The 26,467-nt window shown below is 41.1% G+C and overlaps 1 protein-coding gene across 4 annotated transcripts; it reads left to right on the top strand.

Annotated features, from left to right (window-relative positions):
• Positions 1 to 125: 125 nt before the first annotated feature.
• On the top strand, positions 126 to 22,113 carry letm1 (leucine zipper-EF-hand containing transmembrane protein 1). Of its 4 annotated transcripts, none has more exons than XM_030719158.1 (15): positions 126 to 440; positions 4,836 to 4,893; positions 5,095 to 5,578; positions 9,258 to 9,401; positions 10,089 to 10,226; positions 10,605 to 10,808; positions 10,909 to 11,028; positions 11,332 to 11,463; positions 11,708 to 11,866; positions 12,108 to 12,236; positions 12,532 to 12,564; positions 13,336 to 13,470; positions 13,611 to 13,804; positions 16,231 to 16,369; positions 16,974 to 22,113. In XM_030719158.1, the coding sequence occupies exons 1-15, from the start codon at positions 356 to 358 to the stop codon at positions 17,124 to 17,126; spliced, it is 2,307 nt and encodes a 768-aa protein (XP_030575018.1). In that variant the 5' UTR covers positions 126 to 355; the 3' UTR covers positions 17,127 to 22,113. The 4 variants fall into 4 exon arrangements, with proteins under 4 accessions (XP_030575018.1, XP_030575016.1, XP_030575020.1 ...); XM_030719156.1 differs by having other exon boundaries at positions 16,213 to 16,369; XM_030719160.1 differs by lacking the exon at positions 12,532 to 12,564.
• Positions 22,114 to 26,467: the final 4,354 nt, after the last annotated feature.

Raw genomic sequence — 26,467 nt, 5'->3', positions numbered from 1 at the left:
ATATTCGTATTTGTGGGTATGAAGAGGTCGCATCTTCTTCTGTGAAATTCAGACTTTTATTTGATAAAGTCACCGGAAGATGCGTTTTATCGCTACCGTACGGTTTGACGTCATTGTGGAAGCCTGGCCCGGCTAGCTGTCATACGCATAACAGGGAAGGGCATGACATGGAGCTAAATTTCCCCATGTGCAGTTATATACGCGGCTTGGATTGTTAAATAGATTTAAGGATTTGGCGTTTCTGTGAACCAAGTCAGAGGCCTTTTCGTTTCGACTTCTTGAACAGCCAATAGCTCGCTAACCCCATAGCTACCGTGTAACTTAAGGTAAAGACAGCGACCTGCATACTGAAAGCATGGCGTTAATCCTGTTTACAAGATCTCTGGCACCTTTAATGAAAACGTCCCGATCCCTAAAGAATGAATTCCGGAAAGGCAAAGGTAAGGTTTCTGTGATTTTTATTATTATTATTAAACTACCTACCTTGCTATTTACTCTGCCACTGTTGACCAAATAACGCTAACAATTAGCTTGGGGATATTAGCATCGAGAAGGGTCTTTTATATAGGTGGATGTTCTCGGCCCCGTTTTCAGGAATACAGCACACAACTGTTCATCTTATTCATTCTTTTGAGCTATAAATTTTCAACCTGTCTGTAAGAACAAATTGGATTAAGAGTGTATTAGGCCGATGGATATATAAAAAGGGCCTAAACATAACCAAGGGTTTAGGTTATCTGAGGACAACCTGGTTATGTTCCCCCTAAAACACACACACACACACACACACACACACACACACACACACACACACACACACACACACACAGATTGAGTGGATGCTCGTTGCTATGGTTGCCTTGTGATTATACAGCATCCAGGAAGAACAGGAGTGGCATGCAGAGATACCAGCAGGTTTATTTCCGTTGTGTGATGTGCTGATTTCATTTAGCTTATTCAAGCGTCTTGCTTTACTTCAACGATGGAGCGCAGTTCATATTAGCCTTTCTCAACATTTCATAACTTTGAATTATTAAGCCACAGAAACCGATGTTGCAAAGGCACAACTCTGGGTTCCTCTTGCAGCTTGTCCTCTTCCCAGCTGTGGCAAATAACAGTAGCAAAATATTCAATGTTATACAGTTAATTATGATTTAAAATGAGCATTGACTAGTTTTCTGTGGTTGATTAATTTGAGGTGGGGAATATGTTGTGTGTATTTGCTATTTGGTTTAGATTATTTCTGAATATAGAATCAAAGTCATCCTGACTGTGTTTAGCGATAGTGGATTTTTAATATGTATTTGCATCAAATAAGTGCCTTATATATGTTAGAAATGTAATACTCCAGATTATCAAAATGCAGACATTACTGTAAAGTTGCAAGAAAAAGATTATGACCCCTTTAGAGTTACCAGGACTTGTTGCCCTGATTAATGATAAAATGTGGTCTGATCTTTTTCCAGACTATACGCAAACACAGTCTGACTAAACTAATAACACACGAACAGTTTTACTTCCTGATGTACTTCCCATGAGTAAGCACTCAAAGTGCAGCCTGGTGAACATAAGTGAACTTTTGACCTTGTAACAACAACCTGCATCAGATGATTCCTGCAGCTGCTGTTTCAGTTCATCAGTGCCTCTGGTGTTCCTTGATTTAACTGTAAAATGTTGGGGTTTGTTAACGTTTTGTCTCATCTGTCCAGGAAGCATCTTTAGCAAACTTGCCACAGTGTTTATTTTACTTTTTCTTTGGAATAGCAGTAGATTTGCTGTGAGAGGTCCTTCAGCATTTTTTTCTCCAATAAATTACCTGTCAACAAAATTTAAGGAAGTTGCAGCGAGATCTATGGTTGTTACCCTTTAGTACTTTTTCATATCTTTTGTAATTTTTAAGTTGTTTTCTTGGTGTAGTCTTTGCAGAATAACCACTCCCAGATAAAGCGGCAACAGACTTAAATGCTTTCCCTTTGTTGGCATTTTGTCGTGTTGTGGATTAATGAACAACCAGAGCTTTAGAAATACTTTTGTAGCCTTGTTAGCGCTGTGCATCTTCTAAGGTCATGTGAAAGTTGTTCTGATTGAGACCTGGCTTTATTTTTAGCAAGTTGGGACCCTCTGCAACCCAGATTTTCAATCTCACACCCTCAGTTCTCAGAAGTTGCTATCACAGAGGTTTACTTCCTTTTTCCAGCCTTTGCTTTGAGATGCTAAGTGTGGTGAATAAAGACATGAAAAGTATACTTGTCGATGTATTATGATATAGTCACATAGACCCCTCCAAAATAAGATACTTCATACCAAAAGTTTATCAATTAAATGAATTCAGCGTAATTCCAGAAGATTTTTCACACATCAGTCACTCTCATGACTAATATGTTACTAGAGTAATCTAGTAACTGGTAATCTAGTAACTGGTAGAGCTGGTATGTCTGTGTGCACTTTGCTTGTTCAGTTAATAGGTGTACTACAGCAGGCATTACAGACATTACAGGTTTGTGCTACACAATAAATATTGTGTCTGGAGTTAAGGTGATGTGTTTCCTCATTGCACTGAGCCTGGTGGTATAAATAGATGAGATGGTCATAATGGGGATTTGCCTGCCTGCGGTGGACTGACTGTGCTCTTGGCTTTAGGCCCAGATTATCAGACAAATTGTTTTCCATGAAGAAAGGTCAGCGCCTTTTATAACCCCACCTGAGACAGACTGAGAATAATATTCCTGTCTGAGTCTTCATCTTTGTGTGAAAATGAGTGCTGGGGTAGTATGGTTAAATCTACTTATTAACCTGGTAGACTTCTCAAAATCCTGAGTTTAAGGTTCATAGTAATAAAGGAGCAAATGTAACTTTTTTGGTCCTGCTGTTACAGCTGAGCAGGTTTTGTGACTGTCATCGACAAAACCAGTGAGGTACATTTGCACCGGTGTTGTTGATTTACACGCTGACTTGCTCTGTTTGCAGTGAGATTCTTTAGTGTCTGCTGTCTCTGCGCTAATATTCAGTATGACTGAGAGAGCTGTCTTGGGTAAATGACTCAGAAACAACATATTTTATGGGCGCTGCTAGACTCAGAGGGTCGGGCATTCCAGATGTATCCAAATGTTTCTAACATCTGTTTTGTTTACACACAGATCCACAATGTAGCTCTAAAGGCCTATAAAGGAAGCCTGTTCTCCATATATGGATTATTGCTTTAAGATTAATTTTGATCCTGGATTTTTCAGTCCTTCAAAGCAGTTGTTGTCATAGCAACATATCCATAAAGTCAAACCTACTTGGGGGACAGGCTGTCATTCCTCCAGTCACAGAGTTTCTGATCATGGTTTCCAGTATCAATATATTTCTGGATGGATGGATGGATGGTGCAGGATAATCTCAGGTGATTGAATCTGGCTTCGCTAATTCTCCTTTGGCTTTGAAACTGAATGAGCTGGATCAGTGTTACCTGGATTAGCTGATCTTGGCTCAACAATTGGATCTCGGATATTTTAAGCAATGTGCCAAGAACGGGTGCTCGCAAAATATAGTTTTCAGGGTCGTGTGATTAGACTGCCTCCATTTCCTGGGCTAGTCTATTATGAATCTATTATGAGTATGATTAGTCAGGTTTTTAACACCACTGGCTTGTGTTTAGTTTATTGGCCCCATTAATAGAAGAAAGCTTTGACCTTCTGTAGTCAGTTTTCCTTCTTCTGCTTTAATAGGGATTTCACAGCATGCAGCTTTGCAGCTATCTGAGATCACACAACCACAGAAACAAAAATGAAAGTAAAAAAAAAAAGAGAGAAGCAAATATCTTCAAGTGCATGATTTACAATCAACATCATAAGTAAGAGAAATGTGTAATAGAAAATTCATATATTTACCACACGTTCACTGTTTTCTACTTGTCTTTTTATTTCTGTTTACATACCGATTTGTGGACAACTAATTTCATTGTATTTACAGTGTTTGAATGTGAAACCAAAACCATACCCCCCCTACCCTCTGGGACATTAATACACAGGGAAAGGACTGTAGTGCTGTGTAGCTCAGGGGCCTGCTAGAGAGTCGAGTAGTCGACTGCAGTTCCAGGGTTTTCTCTCTGTGCTACTGTAGATGGCCACTAAGCCACAAAGGTGAAACTGTTCCAGTGAACTCTCTGTCCTCCTGGCTGCGGGCCACGGCCTGTCATGTTCAGCCGGGCTGTGCTGGGTTCACTCCAGCCAGCCATGTGAGAGCTAGAAGAAGGGTGTGGCTAAGCCCTCAGTGCTGGCGCGATTGGTTAGAAGTGTCTCCCCACTCCACCTTCTCGCTGCATGCGTATCAGTCTAGTGGTTTGTGAACCCTGCTGTGGGCCTCCCTGAGGGTGTGAATAATTGGCCACCAAGAAAGATCAATGTAAAGATATTTACAGAAGGCTGACTTTAAGGCTGCTCTGTACAGACAAAATGCATGGCAGATAGGGTATTAAAACAGCCTGGCCATAGGAAAAAACTCCTTATTTTATGTGTACTGAAGCTTCCCCCAAAAACCTCAAAAGGAACACCTAACAGACTTATCTCAGACAGGTAATTGCATAAGACACCAGAGGTGATGTCACTTTATATTATATTATTGCAGAAATAGCTTTAAGCACAGTTGTGTTTTTATGGTACAGTACAGTTATGAATTCATAAAGAAAAGCTGCATAAATGCATCGGAGCCACAAATAGCTGCTGATTTGCTTCTTAGCAGTTCATGAAATTGATATACGATGTGTGCGTTTGTGTTTGTGTCCCTGCCCTGTTTGTCTGAAGGCTTTTCTTTTTTCACACACCTGCTTTAACATTTTTTTTTCTTCTTTTCAGGGAAATTACAAGAAGGTTCCTGTTTCAACTGCATAGCCCTCAGACTTTCCAGTCAAAAGTAAGCCAATGAAACAAAAAGACGCTGTTTATGAAAAAAAATTCTGTTATAATTTTGTCATTTTTGTCCCCCCTGTAAATTTGAGATCTATTGCTCTTTGGAAAAGTGTACCTGTAGCTGCCTCTCGCTCTAAAAATAGGATTTTAGATTAGATAGATTTTATCCAAGACTTATAAACTTTGTGTCCTGTTGTCGCCTCAGACCTGATGGACTCCGACTTGGCAGCTTGGCTCAAGTCACTTCATTCGGTCCTTCCCTGCCCATGTCAGATGAATTTGTGGGTCCCTGTCAGAGCTCGGACACGCAGCGCCTCTACTGTGCGTTTGTGTTGGGTGCCTCCACTTCATCGTACCCTAAAACAGGGACCCAGTGGACGATAGCACGGCCGCAAGACATCCCCGGTGTCAGGTGGATACATACCTCGAGGAGGAGATGGGATGACTCAAAGGTGGAGAAGTCACTGCGTTCATTAAAGGACAAGAAGAAGCTGGAGGAAGGAGGGCCGGTGTACAGCCCGACACTGGACGCAGAGCCTGTCAGGAGGACGCTCCGGCAGCGCGTTGTGGATGAAATCATGCACTACTACCACGGCTTCAGGTTGCTTTGGATTGATACCACCATTGCTGGGCGGATGCTCTGGAGGGTGCTGAACGGGCACACCCTGTCTCGCCGTGAGAGGAGACAGGTGAGCGTGGCGCAGCAGCGTGTCATCATCTAGAGATTCATTGTCTAGCCTGTTTATTTCTGCTTAATTCAGTTGACAGCAGCAGTATAACATTAACTAGACAAAGTGATGTCTGTAGAAATTGCTGAGGGACTGTTGCTAATGCCAGACTGTTGGCTGCAAAGGCTGGTGTGGTTTGGGGTTTAAAAGTTTAAATTATTACTATAAAATTATGAAATCATTTGGAAACCGTAAAAGTTATTCCATGGAAAAAAAAAAAAAGAGCAGTTGGATCACATTTCAAGCCGGTCAAATAGCTGATTTGAATGGTGTCTCTATGATAAACGTGTGGGAGGAAATGTGCTCAGCCAATGGAGGAGATTACCAACAGTTTTTTCTGTAGTTTTAATGCCTGGGAATTAACTGAGCGTGTCACAGATACGAGAAGACGTTACCAAATCATCAAAAGTGAAAGTGCAGATTGTGTCTGTACTGCAGTCATACCAGAATCTCAGTGTAGGCTTTATTTACTTTGTTTCAGTTAACAGAAATGTAGGTAAAAGTCTGCATGTTTCCTGGTGATTGCTCTCTCTGTCTCTGCACTGGTCACAGCAACTCGGTCTGTGTGAACACCACACACGTGGGTGGGCTGCAGCAGTTCAGTTTCCTGGGCCAAAGAGTAAATAGTTAAGCCTAAGATGATAAATAAAAAATAATGTAAACATAAATGCACCTTGTTGCTACTGTAGCACTGAGCAAGCACAAGAATCAAAATTAATGCCAACTTTCAGTGAATCGGCAGGTTTAGCTTCTGTCGTTAGCACAATAAGATCAGTTTCATGAATTCGGCCAGCTATAATAAAGCTAATGAAGGCTTAATTAGATTCTTACAGCTGATAAAAATCTCCTTAAATGCTGAAAATAGGCTCATTTCTTGCCACCTTTTCCATCTGATTCTTCCCCTAACTGCATATTTTGAGTCTGCCGGCATCATTACCAGAAACTACTGAAGAACCGTTCAAACTTTGCTCAGTAACAGCTTTTAGCCACTCCTTCTGCTGAAAGGAAGCATTTTTTTCTAGTTTCCATTGATAGTTTCCACTGTGGATAACCAACATGAGTTTAAGAGATCAGGAATGACTGAGCACGGATTCAAGGCTGACAGCTCAGACAGCTTGTTCTATACTGTTTTATCCATAGCCTCTCAAACCTAATGGGATCAATTATAGAAACTGGCCGCATGCTGAGTGTTTACTCATCAGGCGCCGGGCAGATTGTGCTGCTTCATTAAAGCTCTTCAGGAAGAAGTTTTACCTCCTCATTTACCAGATTCACCCAGTCTTTACACTCAGCCAGAATCTCTCAATTTGTTATTGCTTTCACAACAAATCACTAACATAACATGCAGCAGCTGCTGCTGATTAATCCTATGTGATTATCAATTATCCTATGTGATCAATTAATTCCAGCTCATAAAATGACTTTACACGAAGTAATAAAAATGTTTGCGTATTTCTGATCACACATGATGTGCAGGCTGCTCTGAATCCACGGCAGCCCGTCTCACTCTCAGCGAGGCTTGTCTGCAGTGACGCTCAGTGCAGTAAGCTGCCAAAGGTGCTGGCGCACACAGGTGTCATTTCAAGGAAGGTGAGCAGGTCAGGTTGGTTGACACTTATGTCCTGTTACCTCAGCCCTCAGGAGCACAGGATGGTACAGATTTGGGTGACACAGTTGGCAAATTACAAATGCTTCTTAGCGCCTGATTTAGACTGCTGCGGTGAATCCTACGACGTAACCTACGTAAGCGGCTAACGCTGTTACGAGCATTCCTGCTTCAGCGTGGTGTTTCATGCGGTTGTGTCCCCAGTGCTTTATATCCTGGCACGTTTTCCCCCTGCTGGGTCCCCACTCTGGAGGCAAACATATTTGTCCCTCAGGATTTGTTTTTCTCCACTTTGTGTGCTGCTTCACATCAATTCTGATAGTTTTGGCAATTTTTCCTCCAGGAATTTGCTGACACCTGTGAGTCCTTTAATACCATGGTACTGAACAGGCCAGTCACAACATCTGTGGGCTGTGTCGATGTGACGTGTAGTTACGTCTTCAGGGAGGTGCACATCAGGTTTCAGAGGGGTTACGGCATGCCTGTGATGTAGATTTAACACAAAAGTGTGTGTGAGTGTGAGTGTGATGTGTTGAGCTGCTAATCTCGTCTTGTTCTTGTTCTTTGGTTTGCATATGTGGCCAAATGCAGATTTCACCTTCTGTTTTGTAGCTCAAAACGCACCTTAAAATGTTCTTGTTAACCTGCCATAATAAAAATATTTCTTGAAAAATTCCCATTTAAAAATAAATGGCCCATTTGCCGCGTTACACTTGATTTGTAAATTCAACACTTGCAGATAAAACTGTGATTCAGATTCATTATTATTTGATTATTCGTGTTAAAGCGCACTGGAGAAACCCAGAGACATGCAGAGGAATATGCACAAGTTTTACAGCCCTCATTGTGGAGTCATTTTTACGATGTGTTTCACAATATGCACTGACACGTAAGGACAGTGGGACACGTGATGTAACATGTAGTATAAAATTCCTAAAGTGAAGAGCAGTCTGCTTTTTTTTTAGTTGCTCCTTTAGTTTAAAAATGAAAGCATATGTATGTGTCATATACCATAACATTGTTATCTGAGCCCTACAGTATACACATTCATTAACTGATTTCATTGTGATTATGTTAAAGAAGCTGGAGGGAAAAAAGCCTCAGTGCAATGCTAATGGCTGCAGGTCAGTGCTGAGGATGACCGCAGCTTCCCCCCATTAAGCCCACACTCTGACCCCCATCTGCACCTTTTCAAATGCAGCAAGCTCCCTCGGAGTGCACGGCCCAAACCCAGTCTACACACCATTCATCTAACCTGGACTTGCTTTGCCTCCTTAATCTCCTCCTTTCATATTCCCCTTACAATACTCAGGCCTCCATTTAAGGCTCCCTCCATTTTAATGTGTCGCCCCTCCTCCCTTCTTTGATGTGGAACTCTGGGAGATGATATACATGTCAATGGGCCTGAGGACAAAGGCCTTTTCACTCAGGCTGGCCTAAATCTTTCACCCTACTGGCCCACTGACATGCAGGTGGAAAGAGCGGAGAAAGGAGGAATCGTGTTTTGGCCTTTTCCCCTCTGGGCCGTTCCTGTAGATGGCTGGCTGGGATTGTGTCCCGGGACGGTCAGTAAGCCACATTTGGACAGCTGTACAATGAGGGCGACCAGTGTTGGCCGGGTGCTTCTGTACGCTCAGGATTGTTCAAGTCTGTGCTGAACAAATGTGCTTCCTGTTGGATGAAATGGAGAGTTTTTGAGCCCCGTGAGTCCGAATGTTCACATTGCTCAACGGCTCCATGCCGATAATGCGTGAATGAATTAGGCGCACAGGGGATGTACAGACATGGGGTTGGAAGTGCTGACTGTTGAAACTCTTACTAGAGGGATTGAGTATGGTGATTGTGAGACAAAAAAGACAGTTTGTGCACTGCTGCTGCTCTCTGCTGGTGGCATATATAAACTACAACAGGGTGGAGCTGAATGGTGCTCTTAGTCTCACTTAAAGATTCCTTCAAATGATCTAATTCTTAATTTTCTCATCAGTTTTACAGTTTTGTCCCATATACTGATGATATTTCAATTTTTCCTCTCAGTTTCTCAGAACATGTGCCGATGTCTTCAGACTTCTTCCCTTCCTGGTGTTCATCATCGTCCCCTTCATGGAGTTCCTGCTTCCCGTAGCTCTGAAACTTTTCCCCAACATGCTGCCGTCCACCTTTGAGACACAGTCAAAGAAGGTAATCAGAACTGTGTGATCGATGCCAGATGTGTTTGCAAACCAAAAAAAAAGCATCAACCAGACTTCGGAAAAATCTGCTACAAGGCTATATACCAAAGCACCTTTAAGTGGATGAACTGGAGGGGCTGCACCAGGGATTAGTATAAGATTAATATGGATTATCTGAATGATGCAAAGCTACTCTAGCAGATTCCAAGTGTATAAATGAGCATAATAGGTTACTTTTAAACATTACCAAACATATTTGAATAACCCGGATGAGTTGAGGGCAAGTGAGGAGTCAATAAATAGAATTTATTAAAAATAATCTAACAATAACATAAATATGAAGTTATAGTGATGCCAGTGACAGTGAGAATGGGCTGGCTTTTTGAAGGCACAGGTGGCTCAACAAGCGTTGCAGCTTAGAATGATTATTCTGATTAGTTTCTAAATTAATTAATTAGTTTTGGCTGCAAGAAAATAGAAGAAACTAGAGGAAACCACAAGGCTCAGTTATTGTATGAAATTCTGAGCTGTTTTTGCAGACAAAGGAATCATTTTAGAGTTTTGTTAATAACATTATAAACATATGTTTGTCATCCTATATTATTATTAAATAGTTTGGATAATGTTTATTAAAAGCAGAGAGGAATATACTGTAGTGCTTTTAAACACACTGAAGTTGTAACCTGTTGATTTTTAGGAGGAGCGATTGAAGAAGGAGCTGAGGGTCAAACTGGAGATGGCCAAGTTCTTGCAGGACACCATCGAGGAGATCGCGCTGAGGAACAAGGCAGCAAAAGGCGACGTTACAGAGGAATTCTCCACCTTCTTCCAAAAGGTCGGCATTTTGACACCAGGCAGCAGAAACGATGAAAAGAAAAGGCTCATTACTGCTCATTACTGCTCATTACTGCTCATTACTGCTCCCTGGTGGTAAAAACATCAGTTCATTGGTCTTTGATTTGATTTTATTTACAAATAATTTAAAATATTCAATTTGTATCCAGTTGATTACCCATAAGGGCATTTATGGTGGAAATTTTTAAGAATGTCTTCAATATTTTATTCTTATTAATTGAATATATTCCTCTCTAAAAAGTCATTTCATTGACTGTTATTTACACGGGTGAATAGCAGTACATCTTTTGCATGTAAATCTGGTCTCATTTAAATGATTTAAAATGGTTTACAAGTCCCAATCTTCTTGTTGGTATAGATCCGGGATTCCGGGGAGCGTCCCAGTAATGAGCAGATCATAAAGTTCTCTAAACTGTTTGAGGATGAGCTCACTCTAGACAACCTGACTCGACCTCAGCTGGTGGCGCTCTGTCGGCTCCTGGAGCTCCAGTCAATCGGGACCAACAACTTCCTTCGCTTCCAGCTCATCATGAAGCTGAGGGCGATCCGTGCAGATGACAAAGTACGAATCTCTGTGCTTAAAATTTAAAGTAAACATATAATTTCATGTGCGAGCGTGCAGCAGGAATGACTCTGTATGACCTCTGCTCTCTGTTTATCAGCTGATAGCAGAGGAGGGGGTGGAAAGTCTGAATGTGAATGAAGTGCAGGCAGCCTGTCGCGTCAGAGGGATGAGATCTCTGGGAGTCACAGAAGAACGGCTAAGAGAGCAACTCAGCCAGGTAACAGCAACAGAGATGGGGGGGGGGCATTTTTATGATTTACCTCTTTGTATATGTCTGGTATAATGCCATTAATGTTATCCCTTTATAAAGCAGTTTTCATTCATTTCTGTGAAAAACAATGCAGAAGTTTGACTGTGTAGATCTGAGTTTTTCTTTTTTTTTACTGGGCTGCACATGCAGAGCTACCTGCTGTAACAACCCCCTTGTAACAATGGAGCAGCTGATAGTAGCGAAACACTGTTTGAATGTTTGACAACGTATTTGTCTCAACCTCTGTCATGTTATATTTGACCCTTGCAGTGGTTGGAGCTGCATCTCAACCAGCAGATCCCCACCTCTCTGCTGCTTTTGTCTCGAGCCATGTTCCTCCCTGACACCCTGTCTCCTGCTGACCAGTTGAAAACCACCCTGCAAACACTCCCTGAAATGGTGGTATGTAAACAATGTAGAGCCGGGATATAAAGTATTCATAAAGTAGAAATTACAAAGTCTTTTAGTCAGTTAAAAAATGTCCAAATTGGGTCGAAGATTAATGACGAGCCTATTAGTTAGTTGTAGACATTAGTTTAACCTGTTTTTCTCTTCAGTAACATGCAGGCAGTACTTTAATCCTCAACACGCTGACCGAGGCTATCATGGAATAGGTGAATACTCTACCCTGTGTTTGCTTCTTCAGACCAAAGAGGCCCAGTTAATGGCGGCAGAGATGGAACTCTCCAAAGTAGATAACAAGACCAAACTGGAGACCATGCTGCAGGAGGAGGCAGCCATACGGCAGGACAACAAGGACCGAGAGATGGAGAGGCTGGCTGACGCTGCAGAGAAGGCTGCCAAGGTACCGACTGTCTGTGATGTCTCTTGCATAAGACAATGTAGCCAGGGCGGGTACTATTGGAAACTTTGATTTGTCAGTTTGTTGCTACTGTAACAAGGACACATGGTGCTAAAACTGAGACCATGGAAATCTGCAGATTTGTTTTCCTTAAAGTTGAAGACTGCAGTTTTTTTTAGTTCCTGCAGTTTTTTAGTTTTTTCTGTGTTGTTATGGTGTTTTACGCGTGTTCTGTTTTCCGCAGGAGGGAGAGCCAGAGCTTCAGGCAGAAAGGATGAAGAGCAGTGAGGCAGAGCCGGCTTCGTCTAAGGCTGACAAGGAAGCTGATTCAGAGATGCTAAAGGACACAGCACCCATTATAGAGGGGATCAAGGTAAAGTTAAGATTTATTTTATTCATTCTGTTATTTATTACATTTTTTTTGTACAACATTTAACTGCAAAGTCGTCATTAAAGTCTTGGATTTCTGATAAAGCTTTTCTGTTCAACCCTTCCAAACGTGCCTTTAGCTTCACAGAGATGCACTGTACAAATAAAGTTTTATACAATATGTAATATCATGTTTTTATGTTTTAAATTATGTTTCTTTCTTACTGATTGTTGCCGAGACCTTTCATTTTTCATCACTCACTTGTTGCTGCCTTTTCACTTCATTCTGTGCCGCACAGTTTGAACAGTGGCAGAGGTTTCTGCGTTTCCAGGTTAGCTTAATTAATGCCTCCTCCCAGATGATCCCTGACACCCATTTTTATCCCTGAACGTATAGTGTCCGATCTTCCTCACCCCTCACACCCAAGAAGTGGGTTAAACAGCACAAGCATTTTTCCCCAAGATTGGGAACGTAGTCAGAGTCACAGGAAATGATGTTGAGACAATCCAGCGAATGCTAGTGTGTGGAGGCGAGAGCAGAAGACAGCATAGCGAGGGCATGTTTAGCTTTTCATGCTCTTAAGTGGGATGAAAATCATACAAAATAAAATGCGTGAAAGAACACATTTCAGTTCTAGACGTGTTTATAAAGACTTGGAGACATTATATTTTCTAAATGCCAAAATTTAGATGATTATATTTTAAGCCAAACATACGCACATCTATTTATTCACAATAAATTGCACTCATTGCTTTCTTCTTTATTTAAAAAAAAAACTTCCTTAAAGAAATGCTGTTTGGCCCACATCTGAATGAACTTCCCTTTGTTGCTCCTTTAATCCGTGTAACGTTTCCATCCCTCACTTACAACCTTTGTAGTGCTGGAGTTCCTTCCATCATGTGCTGATGTGATGTTCTCATGGGGAGTATCCCAGCGTCCCCGCCAGCTTCCCTCTTTTACCAAATATATTTTGTTGTTTTAGAGTTTGTTATGTATCAAATGCACATGCTATTTGACCTCTTTGTTCTTTTGTCTACCTCAAATTACACTGTCTTGATTTAAAAGAACATATGTTTATATTTTCTTCATTTTTAACTTCCAGGCAGAGGAGATCACCAAAGAAGAGATCGACCTGTTGAGTGATGCCTGCTCAAAGCTGAAGGAGCAGAAGAAATTGCTGACTCTGGAGAAAGAGGAGCTGGAAGAGCTGAAGGATGATGTTCAGGAATACAATGAGGTGCCTTACTTTGGCTATAGATGGAGAACGTGTTGAAGTAGTTTTACCTCAAAATAGAGTATTAACTTGTTTTAACTGCATCGTCTTTGGCTCTGCATGAATGCGGTGAAGTGAATTTGTGTCTATACACTGTTTTCCAGGATCTGGAGGAGATAAAGAAGGAACTCTCCAAGACTGGTCAGGAGAAGGCCATAGAAGAGTCAAAGGCCAGCCAGCGGCTTTCTAAGAGGGTCAACCGTATGATCGGTCGCATTGACAAGATCATCGTGGAGCTGGAGAAGGACAAGGTCATCCTAGATGGACAGATGGACAGTGGATCCACCCCACCTGTTGGGTAAGAACTGAATATGTTCCATCATAACATACCCTCTGTCAACGTGTGAATTATGTTGTGTTATGAATGCTTGTTGCTGAAAATGTAAATATTCTACAAAAAGCAGCAACCAAAAACAGCCTCACGGAGATGAGTTTGTGTGCAGCAAACTTTGAATTAAAAGTGTGGCGTTTAACTGCTTTCATCTACAACTCACTGGGTGACTCTGACTTCTGTGATCTTAAGCATCTTGATAGTTTTGCACTGCAAATGAATAATTCAGCATCTAAGAAGCATGTTTTCTTGCTTTCTTTCTAAGGGTGTGACTACACAGAGCAGTGTGAACAACTTCGGGTATCAGTATCAGAAGCAGGGATGCACCCGTGTTGAAATTCTGGGCTGATACCGATGTTTAAAATAATCTGACCGATGGCTGATGCCTGTATTATTTCCTGTTTGTTTATTGTGCTTCTATAGTTTTCTTTTGTTTTAGTGTCTCACTGTGGGGAACGCTCTCCCAGTGTTGTCCTCAGAAGCCTCTACATCATTACTCCAGCCAGTATTGGCCGCCCTCTTCTCTATAAACGAGGCTGACTCATCGTCATTTATCTTTCAGATTCCTTCTCACTTTACTCAGAAAGCTCATCTTTGCTAGCTTAATAGCCTGCCTGAGAAAGCTAACACCGGGTCAGCGGGTGCAAGTACAGCTCATGTTTCACCACAGTCAGGCTGAAGAGCTTGTTAACTGCCACCCAGCACAACAGCTAGCTGGCCAAGCTAAGTCCATTAGGTCCCCATGGTCACCAGGCCCAGTAGCACAAGTACTAACCACTACACTAGTCAGATCACTCTAGCTGAGGTAGACTACTAAGCTGCACTCACATTAGCAGACAGCAAAAGCAAGAAGTGTTGCCCCTCCTTGACTCAAGCGTCAGTACCGGCAGTAGTGATACAGAGGCTTCGGAGGACAACACCGAGGGCACATTCCCCATAGTGAGACACCTCACTCACGTTATCAGAGAATCGGGGTTATGACATAAATAACCACGTTTTTTATTCACACTTTTGTGTGGTTAAACAAATAAATGAACATTATTTCACTGTTTTTAAAGGCTTTCAGCTTTTCATTGCCCTTTGAACATTTATAGCCAGGGCAAAAAAGGTGTGATACAACACGTAGAGATATTGGCCAGTGACATCTGTGGATATATCATTTTATTTGCAAAATATTGTGCAAAACTGATAGTGAGCTATCCGAAATATCACCTTCACAGCTGTGTTATGCTGGAGTCAGGATATGATCAGCTGCCAGTAAAACTTAGACAATAAAGACTGGAGGCAGGAAGCAACGTCCAAAGTTCAAGCTCACCAACCATTATGGAGCTTCTTGTATCTCTGTCACAAAAACAGAGGAACTGATACACATTCTCCAAAATGTTGGACTGTTGTTTAAAGAGAGTGCTTTGATGACTCTTGTGGCTTTGCAGCAATGTATGTGTGTGTGTTTGTGTGTATCTGTGAAGGCCATGAAGCTTTTGAACCTAAATGATGCACAAGCAACCTTTTGTTCAAAAATATTGCTTATGGACCTAAACACCTCATGACATGCATCACTGTATTAGTCATGGATTGTCTTTGTAATTGATATCTTCATCATCTTTATCATCACCATCTTCTTCATCATCATTACTTTCATTGTAAAATGGTGGTGGAGATAACACAGGGAACAACCTTTAATGTGGTTTGCGATTGTTTGACCAAATTCAGTCCCTAATTCATTTGAAATTTTACAGATTATTCTTTGCTAAATATAGGGATGCCACAAGGTAAGCAAAACTGTGGTAAACCGCCATTTGCTTGCTTGTAAAATGCTAGCATGGTTTTCGTGTCAGATGCTGAAACGGGGCAATAAAGGATCAACTGCTGCTCTCATCTTATTCTCAGCTTCCATTTCTGCTCGCTACATGTGGTTGCTGTGCTTCAAATTTACTGAAGTTTTTTTTTTTTTAAATCTATTTAATGAATGAAATCACATTTAATACGAAAGTATGATTGATTGGAAATGTTTGTTGGTTGTTCAGACCGTATGAAAATCTCTGGACATTATTTGGCATGTAAGTTTCTGATGTACATGTGTGTCTATGTAACCATACACATATCCTCTAAGGCTAATTTATTTTGTTTAAAGTTTCCTAGGGTAGCTTTAAATTAATTCAATATCAGCCTAAAGAAATTGGTTAAAATCAAACATGCTGCATTCAGCATGAATAAATATATTTGCCTAAATTGAAGCTGCCATGAAGACAAATTGACCTCACAAATATTTTGATTGGTGTGTTTTTGGGAACCTTGAATGCAGCATGTTGGCCCCAGACTTCTCCACCACATTTTACGTCCTGTCAAACCTGGTAACCGTTTTCTGTATACAGTCTGTTCTATACCTTTAGGGAGAACCTGGTCAGCATCGATGAGCTTATCAACATCATGCGACAGATCCAGAACATTCCCGAGCACAAGCTGCAGAGTATCGCCGAGGCTCTCGACGACAACAAGGACGGGAAGATTGACATCGACGATGTCATCAAAGTAAGTTCATCTTCTATGAGGAACACGTGGGACCGTCTATATCAGGGGTCTCAAACTCGCGGCCCGTGGGCTGCATCTGGCACGGCCCTGCCCCCAACTTCCGGTCCGCGATTTGATGTCAAAAGTAACATACAATTTGGCCCTTTAAGTTACTTTTTTGACATTTCCCTTTCCCCTCCAATTAAGAAGAGTTAGCAACCGGACCGGGCCGCGAGTTTGAGACCCCTGGTCTATATGGTTCCATGGCCAGGAACCTCCCCAGATCTTCATCCAGTTGAGAACCTATGATCCATCCTTAGAAGCAGGTGGACAAGCAGAAGCCCACAAACTGTGTTTGACTTTGAGCCCTGATGAGACAGGAAGAGGTCACCACTGATGAGTCTGGCCTAGACGCCGATATCCAGCATGTCCCAGGAAATTGCAGTGTTTATAAAACCTAAGGGTCAACACTGCAAATACTGACTCTTTGCATAGATTATACCAACCTCTAGTGGCCATTTGAAGAACTGCACAAAACATAATTTCCCACCTTCTGGCTGCAGAAACAGATATTGCGGTTATTGAATTCCTTCTTTTTTATGACTTTTTTTTTTTTCTTCTCCAGGTGGTGGAACTGATCGACAAGGAGGACATCGACATCTCCACCTCGCAGGTGGCTGACATCATGGTGATGCTGCAGAAAGAGGAGAAGCTGATAGAGAAGGAAAAGGCCAAAGAGAAGGCAGAAAAGGAGCAAGCAGCCACACTCAAAAGCTAACTCATTTTACTTCATAGACAAGAGTGTTTGTAAAAGTGAGCACTGAGAAGTTTGTGACTGGTATCTGGTCATAGAGAACTTTGCACAGCAGGTTGATCTGGAGAACTTGAAGGTAACAGCTGCCGCCTTCTGAAAATTTCATTTTGCTGTAAATTGAGCTCCTAAAACATAATTTAAAAAATCTTTAAAAGAAGGCTTGCTGCCTTTAAAATGTACAAAATCAGCAAGAAACTAAAATGCTATCAAATTTATTGTTTCTGGACCGATTGTGTAAGATATATGGATATTTGGTTTTGTGTAATTTTACCCTCTTGTTTATAAGTGCAGGGAACACAGTGGCGTGGAACTGTGGTTGTTCTCCACACTTAAGTTAATTTAAAAAAAAAAAGAGATGTTTTGGGAAATACACTAGCAGATGTATTATTTAAAGTTGTAGACGAACCGTCTTGCCTTTCAGTTCATTCATGTTATCATCTCATAGAAATGATTAATCATTTCTGAACTTTGCACAGTAAACATTGTTATTTCTGTCATTCCACTCAGTTTATTTCCTCATATGTTTTATTTATCCATCTTACACTCATTGTAAAGCTATTTCTTTTTCATGAATTGTACTTTGGTTTGGGAGCTTATCGCTGGCTGTAATGTGGCTGCAACCAAAGAAATAATTAGAAACAAGATAAAAATAACAGAAATATGTTGAAAATACATTTTAAAAAGGTGAATTCATCCTAAAATAAAAATATTAGTGATTTTAGCTTATCCTTAGGGAGAACATAAACTTTTTTTCATTAAAACCAAAACTACTGTACTGTCGTCCATTTTTTAATTATTATTTTGCACTCATGAGTGGTAGATAATCCTCTGGTGTTCACTCTTAGCTCCTTATTAAATGCCAAAGGTGCACTAATAACAGATTGGAGGTACTTTGAAAGTCAACAAGCAAAACAGAAAATTTCATTTACACAGTGCAGGATCAGTGTAGGGACGCCGACTGTCTGTCTCATGTTACTGTGAGCTGTCTGTCCCCGAGTGTTCGCTCATGAACATTGATGTCTCTCTCTCTCTGCTCTGTTCAGGACTGAGTGAGCGGGTCTTGGTGTGAGTGTGTGTCAGAGAGCAGCCTTCCCTCACTAAAGCTTTAAATATTCCTTGCTGATTACTACCGAAGCAAGCAAGCCCAACAAATGATTTTGGGGGCAGCCGTTTAAAGTAAATTTTGCAGTAATTTGTCTGAAGATTCTCCGTTCAGGGGATCAAAGTCTTGTCAGTGTTGAGTAAATGAGTTATGCCATAGTTGTGCTAGTCATCAGTTAAATGCAAAGTGTCCTTTTTAATATGCAGATATTATTGTGTATTTATTGTTGAGGATTTAGAGAAGGTAGTAGAGCTGTGAGGTTTTCAGTTATTCAAGGTGAATTTTAAGAGGTTTGGATGAATTTGAATCTGTAGATCACATACTTTGAAATTCAGGCAAAGACGGAGTCCTCTCTTTCTTTCTTTTTTTTTCTTTGTTCTTTGCACTGTAGCCATGAATTTTTGTGGGATGTAAACAAGGATTCCTCAGGACTATGTGATGATTTTAGAGAATTACATTTATCCTGCTACCTGCTCACGCATGTCTGTGTTCACACTGCGAGCAGGTTGGCAATGAACTTTGGCTGAATATTTCGATGAGGGGTACAGCTAATTATTCTTTTGCTCATTGCATGTTGCTTAAAAACCTAAAATATGAGTTAATAAACTCCTATAAAAACCTTCTGTGGTGATGAAATCCAAATATCTGCTTGATCCTCTGATGAGTTTCTCAACTAACTGGACTCTTGACCCGGCACACATGGGTGGTGTTTATCATGTTGCTTGCCGTGTGAACACACTGTAAAGCTTCCAGCCGCCTCTACCGGATGAGTTGAACTAGTTTAAGGTCTTTGCCACCACAGTGGCGTTTCTCCACATAACTAGAGAAGAACTCGGGCGTGAATGGGGATGACGGAGCGGTACTTGAGATAACGCTGAGTAGATGACGCTCCGTTTAATCCGTTCCCGGAATCCACTGTCATACATGTGGATGATTAAGAGCTTGTTCATCTTCCATCAGGCATTGTCCCAGCTCCGATCCAGTGCTCCCCGGTGGTGTGAAGGCTCTGCTTCACCTGGGACCAGTCAGACTGATGGGTGCAGGGTAAACACTCGCCCCATACATGGGCCAAAGCCAGCTCCACTGGAGGGTTGTGTTTAGATTAGAGACGCTCCAGCAGGACGTGGCATGCTCTGTGCTGCGTAAATCAGCAGCCAGTGTAAACATTTTTAAAGAACGTTGTGACAACGTCCCGGCTACACTCGCCAGGAGAGCGTGGTGTTTGTCTCACTCCTGCGCTTCACAGGCTGAACTCCGGGGAGCGCTGTGTACACGTTAGTACTGCCACTGTTTGTAGGTACAGAGGGTCAAAGGTCAGAGCAGGGGGAAAAGACGCATATCAGAGTGTAAGACCGATTGAGATCAATACTCAGGGTTCCAGTGAAGGTCCCAGAGGGGTTGACATTGACAGGGGCTTCAGTCTGCTGCAGTCATGTGCAGTTTGATGTCAGTTACTATGTGCAGTGAACTTACTCTTTGGTAACATCCTGCTGTGATGTGGCGATTGGGGCAATCCAGTGATTTATGCTGGGGTAAAACTTTTTTCAGACTCTTAAGTCACTGTTGTGGTGTTTTACTGAGCTTCAAACACACAGAGCTTCAGCTGAGTCCAGGAGACCTGATTAGTCAACCAGAAGATAATCTGCAGCTGGATGAGAATTTTCTTTCTTTTTTCTTAGCAAAAAGCTAAATGTGACCTGAAGATAAATCTATAAATTGTAAGTTGAGGCTCTACAGTTTGGTTTTGAAGCGTTCCCCCAACACTAATGCAGCTGCTTACAGTTTAATGCAGAGCTATTTGTGAGCTTAACACCAGAAGAAAAGGGATCTGTAAACACGTGAAAACCTAGACTTCCTAATAATGACTGCAGGGATTCATTGCTGTCAGATAATCTATAAATATCTATCTCAATCTAACCAAGTCTAAAACCCAAAGATCAATTCTATTTACAATGATGAGAAAGAGTAAAGAGGTGTGCTGTTTCAACAGTGATGCTCATTTTCAGGAAACCTACACGTTACCAGGATATGATTAAAATATATGAAAACCTGTCAAAAAAAACAAATCTTTAAATGCATTCAAGAAAACCTGGAAATAGAACTAATTGGAAAAAAAAAAAAAGGTTTCCTCAGCCATGCATCACAGCAGTTATTTGTATGTCCTTGTCTCTGGCCGCAGGAGTAGAGCAGCGTTCACGGCTCACTGCTACCACCAGCACTGCTCTGTGTTGTTTAAGTTGCAGTCCTGAAACGAGGGGGAAGAGAAAAGGAGAGATGCAGGTCGATTGGCGGCTTGCATCAGTAAATTTTCATTGCCAACCATGCCACAGGTCATTTCTTGCCTTTCTTCCTTCGTTTCGTTACCCTTTTGACACTTTAGGTGGCTTAGAAGGAAAAAAAAGAAGCTGATTTTAGCGCACGTTGAATGTAAAGTAATGCCACTGTGTAAATGCACTATTCTTTTTGTTTTTGGATGCAGTCGTCGTGTGTGTGGACTGATGGACTCGGTGTGAATGTTCAGTATGATGTAATTCCAGCAGGGAAGCTGCGCTGAAAGCTACAACACAAACCGTCCTCTCAGGCTCCCGCTGAGCTGCGGATGTTGGGTACTAGAAGAACAAACGCTTACAGGATTTTTGCTTTTCTCCCATTTTGAGGTGGAACAAGTGGGTTCTGACCTTAAACCTAGAAGTTGAAAGAAGTGTGCTGTGTGGCCCAAGCTGCATAGTTTTTCTTGTTAATTTTTGACAGCAAATAACCATAAAGGATTGTGGATTTTGCTTCTTTTCATGATATAATGGTATTATTCTTCCTATCTGGGGATTGATGAGCTTGTTGTTTATTGTATAGACCTTCTAATAGCAAATTTAACCCATTTTTTGCGCCAGTCCTTTTTATTATTAGCAGAGTGCTTTTTGTAGAATATAACACAGTTTTCTCTTGTGCTGAATATAAAGAGTACAGTGTATTTAAAGAGGGGGAAAAAGGCAGCTGAAACAGGATAAGCAGTGGGGATGCTTTTTTTTTTTTTTAACATCAAACTTACTTTATTGATGCACTGCTGCTAAATATTGATATTCTTGTTGGATCTTTTGTGTCCAAACAGAGAAAATAGCGACTTTACAGTCATCATCTCGAAGCTAGAAACACACCCAGCGACCGTGTCTGTTAGTTGTGGGGTTTTTTGTGTGTGTGTGTGTGTGTGTATGTTGGTTTTCAGCTCAGACTCTGACTGAACCATAACTCATCAAAGTCTCTTCAGCTTCTTTCGTTATCTCCCTCCCGTCCCTCGTCACGCTCTTCTCATGCACACAAATTTTTCGCCCAAGGTGCTGAGGCAGATTCACATCTTGCCACCTTCAGTAATGCACTTTGGCTTCTTTCTGAATGCACAAAATGGAGAAAATTTCATCTTGGATATGTTTTAAAGCGGCAGCCGGGCCACAGTGAGCTTATGTGATATTAAAGCCCAGACATGAACTTAAGAAAGGAGGAAAAAAAAAACAGTTTTTGAAACCAAGTTTCAAAAGAAAACCACATAAAAAAGAAATCAGGGAAAAATCTCAGTTTGACAGACGATGCTGTAGTTGCAGTGAAGTTGGAGTATAAAATCTTATCTGATGACATGATGTTTTTGTCATTTACTCCAGTATAGAGCACAGATTTAACCTACTGCAGTTTGTTTGAAATCATTTCATTTATTTATTCAATGTGGAGCTGTGATGTTCAGGACACGAGTTGAATTTCAAATGTATGACGACACTTTTTAACAGATCTTGTGTTTATGTAAAGAGAGCATTATTTACAGAATGAATCATAAGTCTTCAATAAATTATGAATTTTCCCTTTTGTTTGGTTTTGTTGATTTCTCCTTTTGTTCAGTTTCACATCTCATGATTCCTTCTAAACTCACCCACGCTGCCGTTTTAGGCATTGTGTGTCATCTGTAAAGCTCACCATGAAGCCATTTTGTTATTTCCCACCCCAAACCATTATTCCTTATATAGTCTTATTTTTCCGGGGTTGGGATGTAAAGTGGATATTTTACACCTTTAACAGGATAACCAAAGCATAAAAGACCTGTTTTATGTACACTGTCCTTCCTGCACAAACCTGGGGAAGCTGTTTAGGTTACCTTGGTTCTCATATCTGAACCTTTTGTGGCTGTCTCTAAAAGCCCACAAAACACTAAGAACGATGCTGAAATCCCAGAAATCCCTGTGTTCTAACACTGAGGTAGACTGTCCTCATAACTTAAACTATTTAAACAAAATGTATAATATGGCCGTGGGCCTATGCCCCTCTTACAGGAAAAAAGAAAATCTGGACATTGTGTGTATTTTTGTACAGATTTTCCAGGAGTGGGTTGCATCTTTGAAAATGTGGATGCTTTCAGTCTGAAGAAAACCATTGGTTTTATTCCCCAGTCTGTCTGTGATTTCCAGTATTGCTAATTTGCTGTGAATTCCCCTTCACAAACTGCATGCTGAAATATTAGGCAGAGACCCTGGATATGGTACAAACGGCGCTTCGGTGGCTGTCACGACCGGCCGTTTAGCTCTGAGACAATTCCCGACCTCGCTGTGAGCTGATCCAGACACATTTCTGATTGGCTTTATTTAACTGTGCGCTTTGGAGACAGGTTGGAGAAGAGAGATGAGCAGTATCCAATGAGAGGGCAGCAGGATAAGTGTGGCGGGGAAGAAGGGAGGCACTTGGCACACATATAGTCAGTACAGTTCATGATGTTCCACAGGAGAAATCAGGTTACTCTAATCCCCTGCCTTATTACAGAAACCAGCTTTGTTTGCATTAAATTTAGAAATCAGCTTAAGAAGGAGAAAACCAACTTTAAGCTGATTACTTAAGTGCATCTTAATGCATGGAGAGACCTTATAGACAGCACCTGATGTGACAGCATAGAACAGTTTTCAGCTGTATTCAGAAAGAGTGCTACATTAATATAGAATAGAATGCCTTTATTGTCATTATACAGGATGTACAATGAGATTGGAGATACAAATTACTATATACAGTGTTTTTCAGATGTGTCACTCATGCCCCATTTTCTATTCAATGTCCGAGGGGAATCCTAAGAAGACTTCTCGGGCCAAACGTGAGTCCTCTAGTTTGCTGACCTGTTGCAATTCGGCTTGTGTCACACAAAATAACAGACAGCCCTCTACATGTAATTTGCTGCAGAAAATTTCCCCCGGCTGCTTCCCTGCTGAAGCTTTCAGACACAAAAATAAATTTGCAGTTGCATGTGACGGAGCTGATATCAGAATATTTGATGTAAAACTGGATTTTCTGGGAGTATTTGGGACCCTGTAAATTCTGAACAAACTGAGTGTGACTGTCAGACATGTTTACTTCACATCCAAAGTGTTCATTGGTGTGTGTGAAAACTAGCCATGCTTTCATGGACCCTTTAAAAAAAAAAAGATACAACCTTAAAATTGGGTGTTGCTGCTGAAAATGAAACTCAGTCATGCAAAGTGTGTGTGGCCAAATGTAAAGACTTACTAACGGAGCGCTAAAACCAGAACACCTGAACTTGCTGAGAGCAACATGCACCCTGTAAATGTTTTCCCTCTTTGTTCCTGCACTCCGCTGCCATCCTTCATCACATCCCCACAGAGAACAAAAGATATTTACACCTCAGTCAGTTCAGTGGGTAGGTGTCAGGAGTTTGTCTGGGCTGCCTGTCAGGAAAGGGGAAACGCATCTGTAACCAGCTCACAGTGACGGCATTTTCAGGCCTGCAGCCTGTAACTGAAGAAATCGCATTGATCTCAGGAAGCGAGAGGTGTCTGCTTCAGGGAGTTTTTGTTTATGGAGGAACAATATTCTAATGAGGAGGTGCTGATTGCACAGGCGCCTGGGAGGTTTTTGAGAGGCTTCAGAAACACAAAATGATGAGACTGACAGTGTCATGAATGCGGGTTGTAACCGGGTTCATGAAGACAAGGACCAGGATCCCTTTTGTTCCTAAGACTGAAAGGTATAAATGTCTGACGCCAGAGGTCATCCGCATTCAGGATTATTGAGAGTTTGATGTGGCACAACAGAGTCTTGTTTAATTTCAGTGGGAATGCCTTCCAGTGTGAGGGCTGGAAAAGGAAGACGTTTGGTAACTGCATCTTTACAGTAATACTTTTTAAAATGGGAATTCAGGGTTAAAGGCTCAAAAGTACTTAATTATAAAGAATAACTACATATTTTAGAAGTCTGGGTCACCCTAGGATGCTGGGAGTGAATTTCAGAGCTATACAATGTTTGTCATCCATCCATCCATCCATCCATCCATCCATTGGAAATGTAGTGATTATCTTACCTTATAGAGTGGTGTAATGGATATAAATAGATACTTTTTTAAAGTTATTGGTTTCTGACTTCCACAGATTGTTGTGCTTATCTGAATGTAGGAGAAATTACACAATTTTTAGCAGAGTACAAATTGATTTTTTTTGTACGCATTAATTTTTCCCCCTCACACTCACAAACATTACTTCCAGCATGCTATTTAAGATGATCCACTTTTTAGCTACAATCAGAGCGGTTGCCAGTTTGGTACCTGCTGTGATTCTCAAACAGTATGATCAGTTCTATGGAATAACTCAGCAGCTCTTACCTGCTGTATGAACTGTACTCTTTCACGTGTGGTTTAAATGTAAATATGCTGTACAGCAATATTTGATCCATCTGTTTTAACGGTGAAACCCTGACTGTTGTACCCGAGTGTGCTTTGTAAACGTAACATTGTGAGGAATCTTCCCGTTGTGTTGGATCTGCTGCAGAAACACTGTCATCCTGTGTATTTCACACTCTCCTCACAGCTCCTGCATTGAGCTGTGAGGTTTTCTCAGATATGTAAACCGACTGGGCCAGTCTGACTCGGGAGGGGGGAGAAAAAGTACCGCTGGGAATGTACGGCACGCATCTGCCCTTCACATACTCTTAAAACAGAGGAGCAAGGAGAGGAGGAAGTGACTTGTTTTGACACAAAGATGATGTCTTTTCAGCTGAAATGTATTTTGAAGTCATGGCGTCTCATCACAGGTGCTTCATGCTGATGTACTGTAAAGTTTTTTTTTTCTTTTTTTCAGCTCTTCTCCCACAGCAGAAACTTAGTTCGTTCATGAATGTCTGTGAAAATCAGTGCCTGGGGATCACTGCAGCTCTGCTTCCTCGTTTTTGTTTCTGGTTATGGTTGCGGTGCTTAAATTAAGCGATTATTTAGAACTTATTTACTCGTATTGTTGTGACGCACATTAATTGTTAACATCTTGTTTACAAATGGGATCGTGGCTGCAGTGAGCTTTTATGTTAATCTTTCATTTCCCACAGAACAGAAATTATGCTTGTTTTTCTGTTTCAGGGCACAGTGTCACTTTAGAAGATAGACTTTCATATAAAAAAAATGAAGTATTTATTACCATGAAATTGGGATGATTTCATAAGCAGTTCTGCATAATTATATTCGCCTGAACATAAACTTTAAAGTTTCTAAATGCAGTTTAGAGGGAGTGAAGTTTACAAAAAAATGTGGGTTCAAATAGAAAAATTATGATTTCTTGAAACAATTAGGAAATGTATTTCTTCTCATTCAGCTTTTTTGGAGATGAAGCTTAGAACCGTTTTTCACAGCTGGGGCACCAGAAAGGAAGAGGATAAGGCAAGGTCACTTTACTCGTACTGCACATTTGAATACAAAATGTATTCATGCAAAGGAAAAAACATTAACGGGGAAAAAAAATTAGAACATAATTTCAAAAACACCATCGAGCACTAACCGTGATTTAAAAAAAAAAAAAAAATCACAGTCAGTATGAACAGCCAGAACAGCACCTTGTATGGTTCACTTAAAAGCCATGTTTTCACAAATGACCCCTGACCCCTTGAGTTCAACCAACTGACTCACCTGTTGGACTTGTTTATGTGGACTTTTATTAGTCTTGGTGGTGCAGTTTAATCTTGCAGTCGAACAGTGCCTCGCTTTCTCAGTCTTTATGCAGTTTATGCAGTACTGTCACACCCGGAGCTGCATTAATTAATGTTTTGAGTCACTGGCTGTCAGTTGGTCAAGCTGAAAAAACAAAAAAACGAACACCAACAAAGCAAAACAGCAGTTATTGTGTGTGAAGTTGTCACATTGAAGTAAGTTGTCTGTTAATGCATCAAGAGAATATGGAAGAACATT

Source organism: Archocentrus centrarchus, chromosome 22 (genome assembly GCF_007364275.1).
Source record: "Archocentrus centrarchus isolate MPI-CPG fArcCen1 chromosome 22, fArcCen1, whole genome shotgun sequence".
NCBI lineage: Eukaryota > Metazoa > Chordata > Actinopteri > Cichliformes > Cichlidae > Archocentrus > Archocentrus centrarchus.
The sequence above is the reverse complement of the archived record's forward strand: the minus strand, read 5'-3'. Positions and strand labels throughout refer to the sequence as shown.

Bases quoted from the DNA above. Each gene is read 5' to 3' on its own strand.
- letm1 (XM_030719156.1), top strand. From the start codon at position 356: ATGGCGTTAATCCTGTTTACAAGATCTCTGGCACCTTTAATGAAAACG. The intron at 441-4,835 runs GTAAGGTTTCTG...TCTTCTTTTCAG, and splicing joins TGAATTCCGGAAAGGCAAAG to GGAAATTACAAGAAGGTTCC. The intron at 10,227-10,604 runs GTCGGCATTTTG...TTGTTGGTATAG, and splicing joins TCTCCACCTTCTTCCAAAAG to ATCCGGGATTCCGGGGAGCG.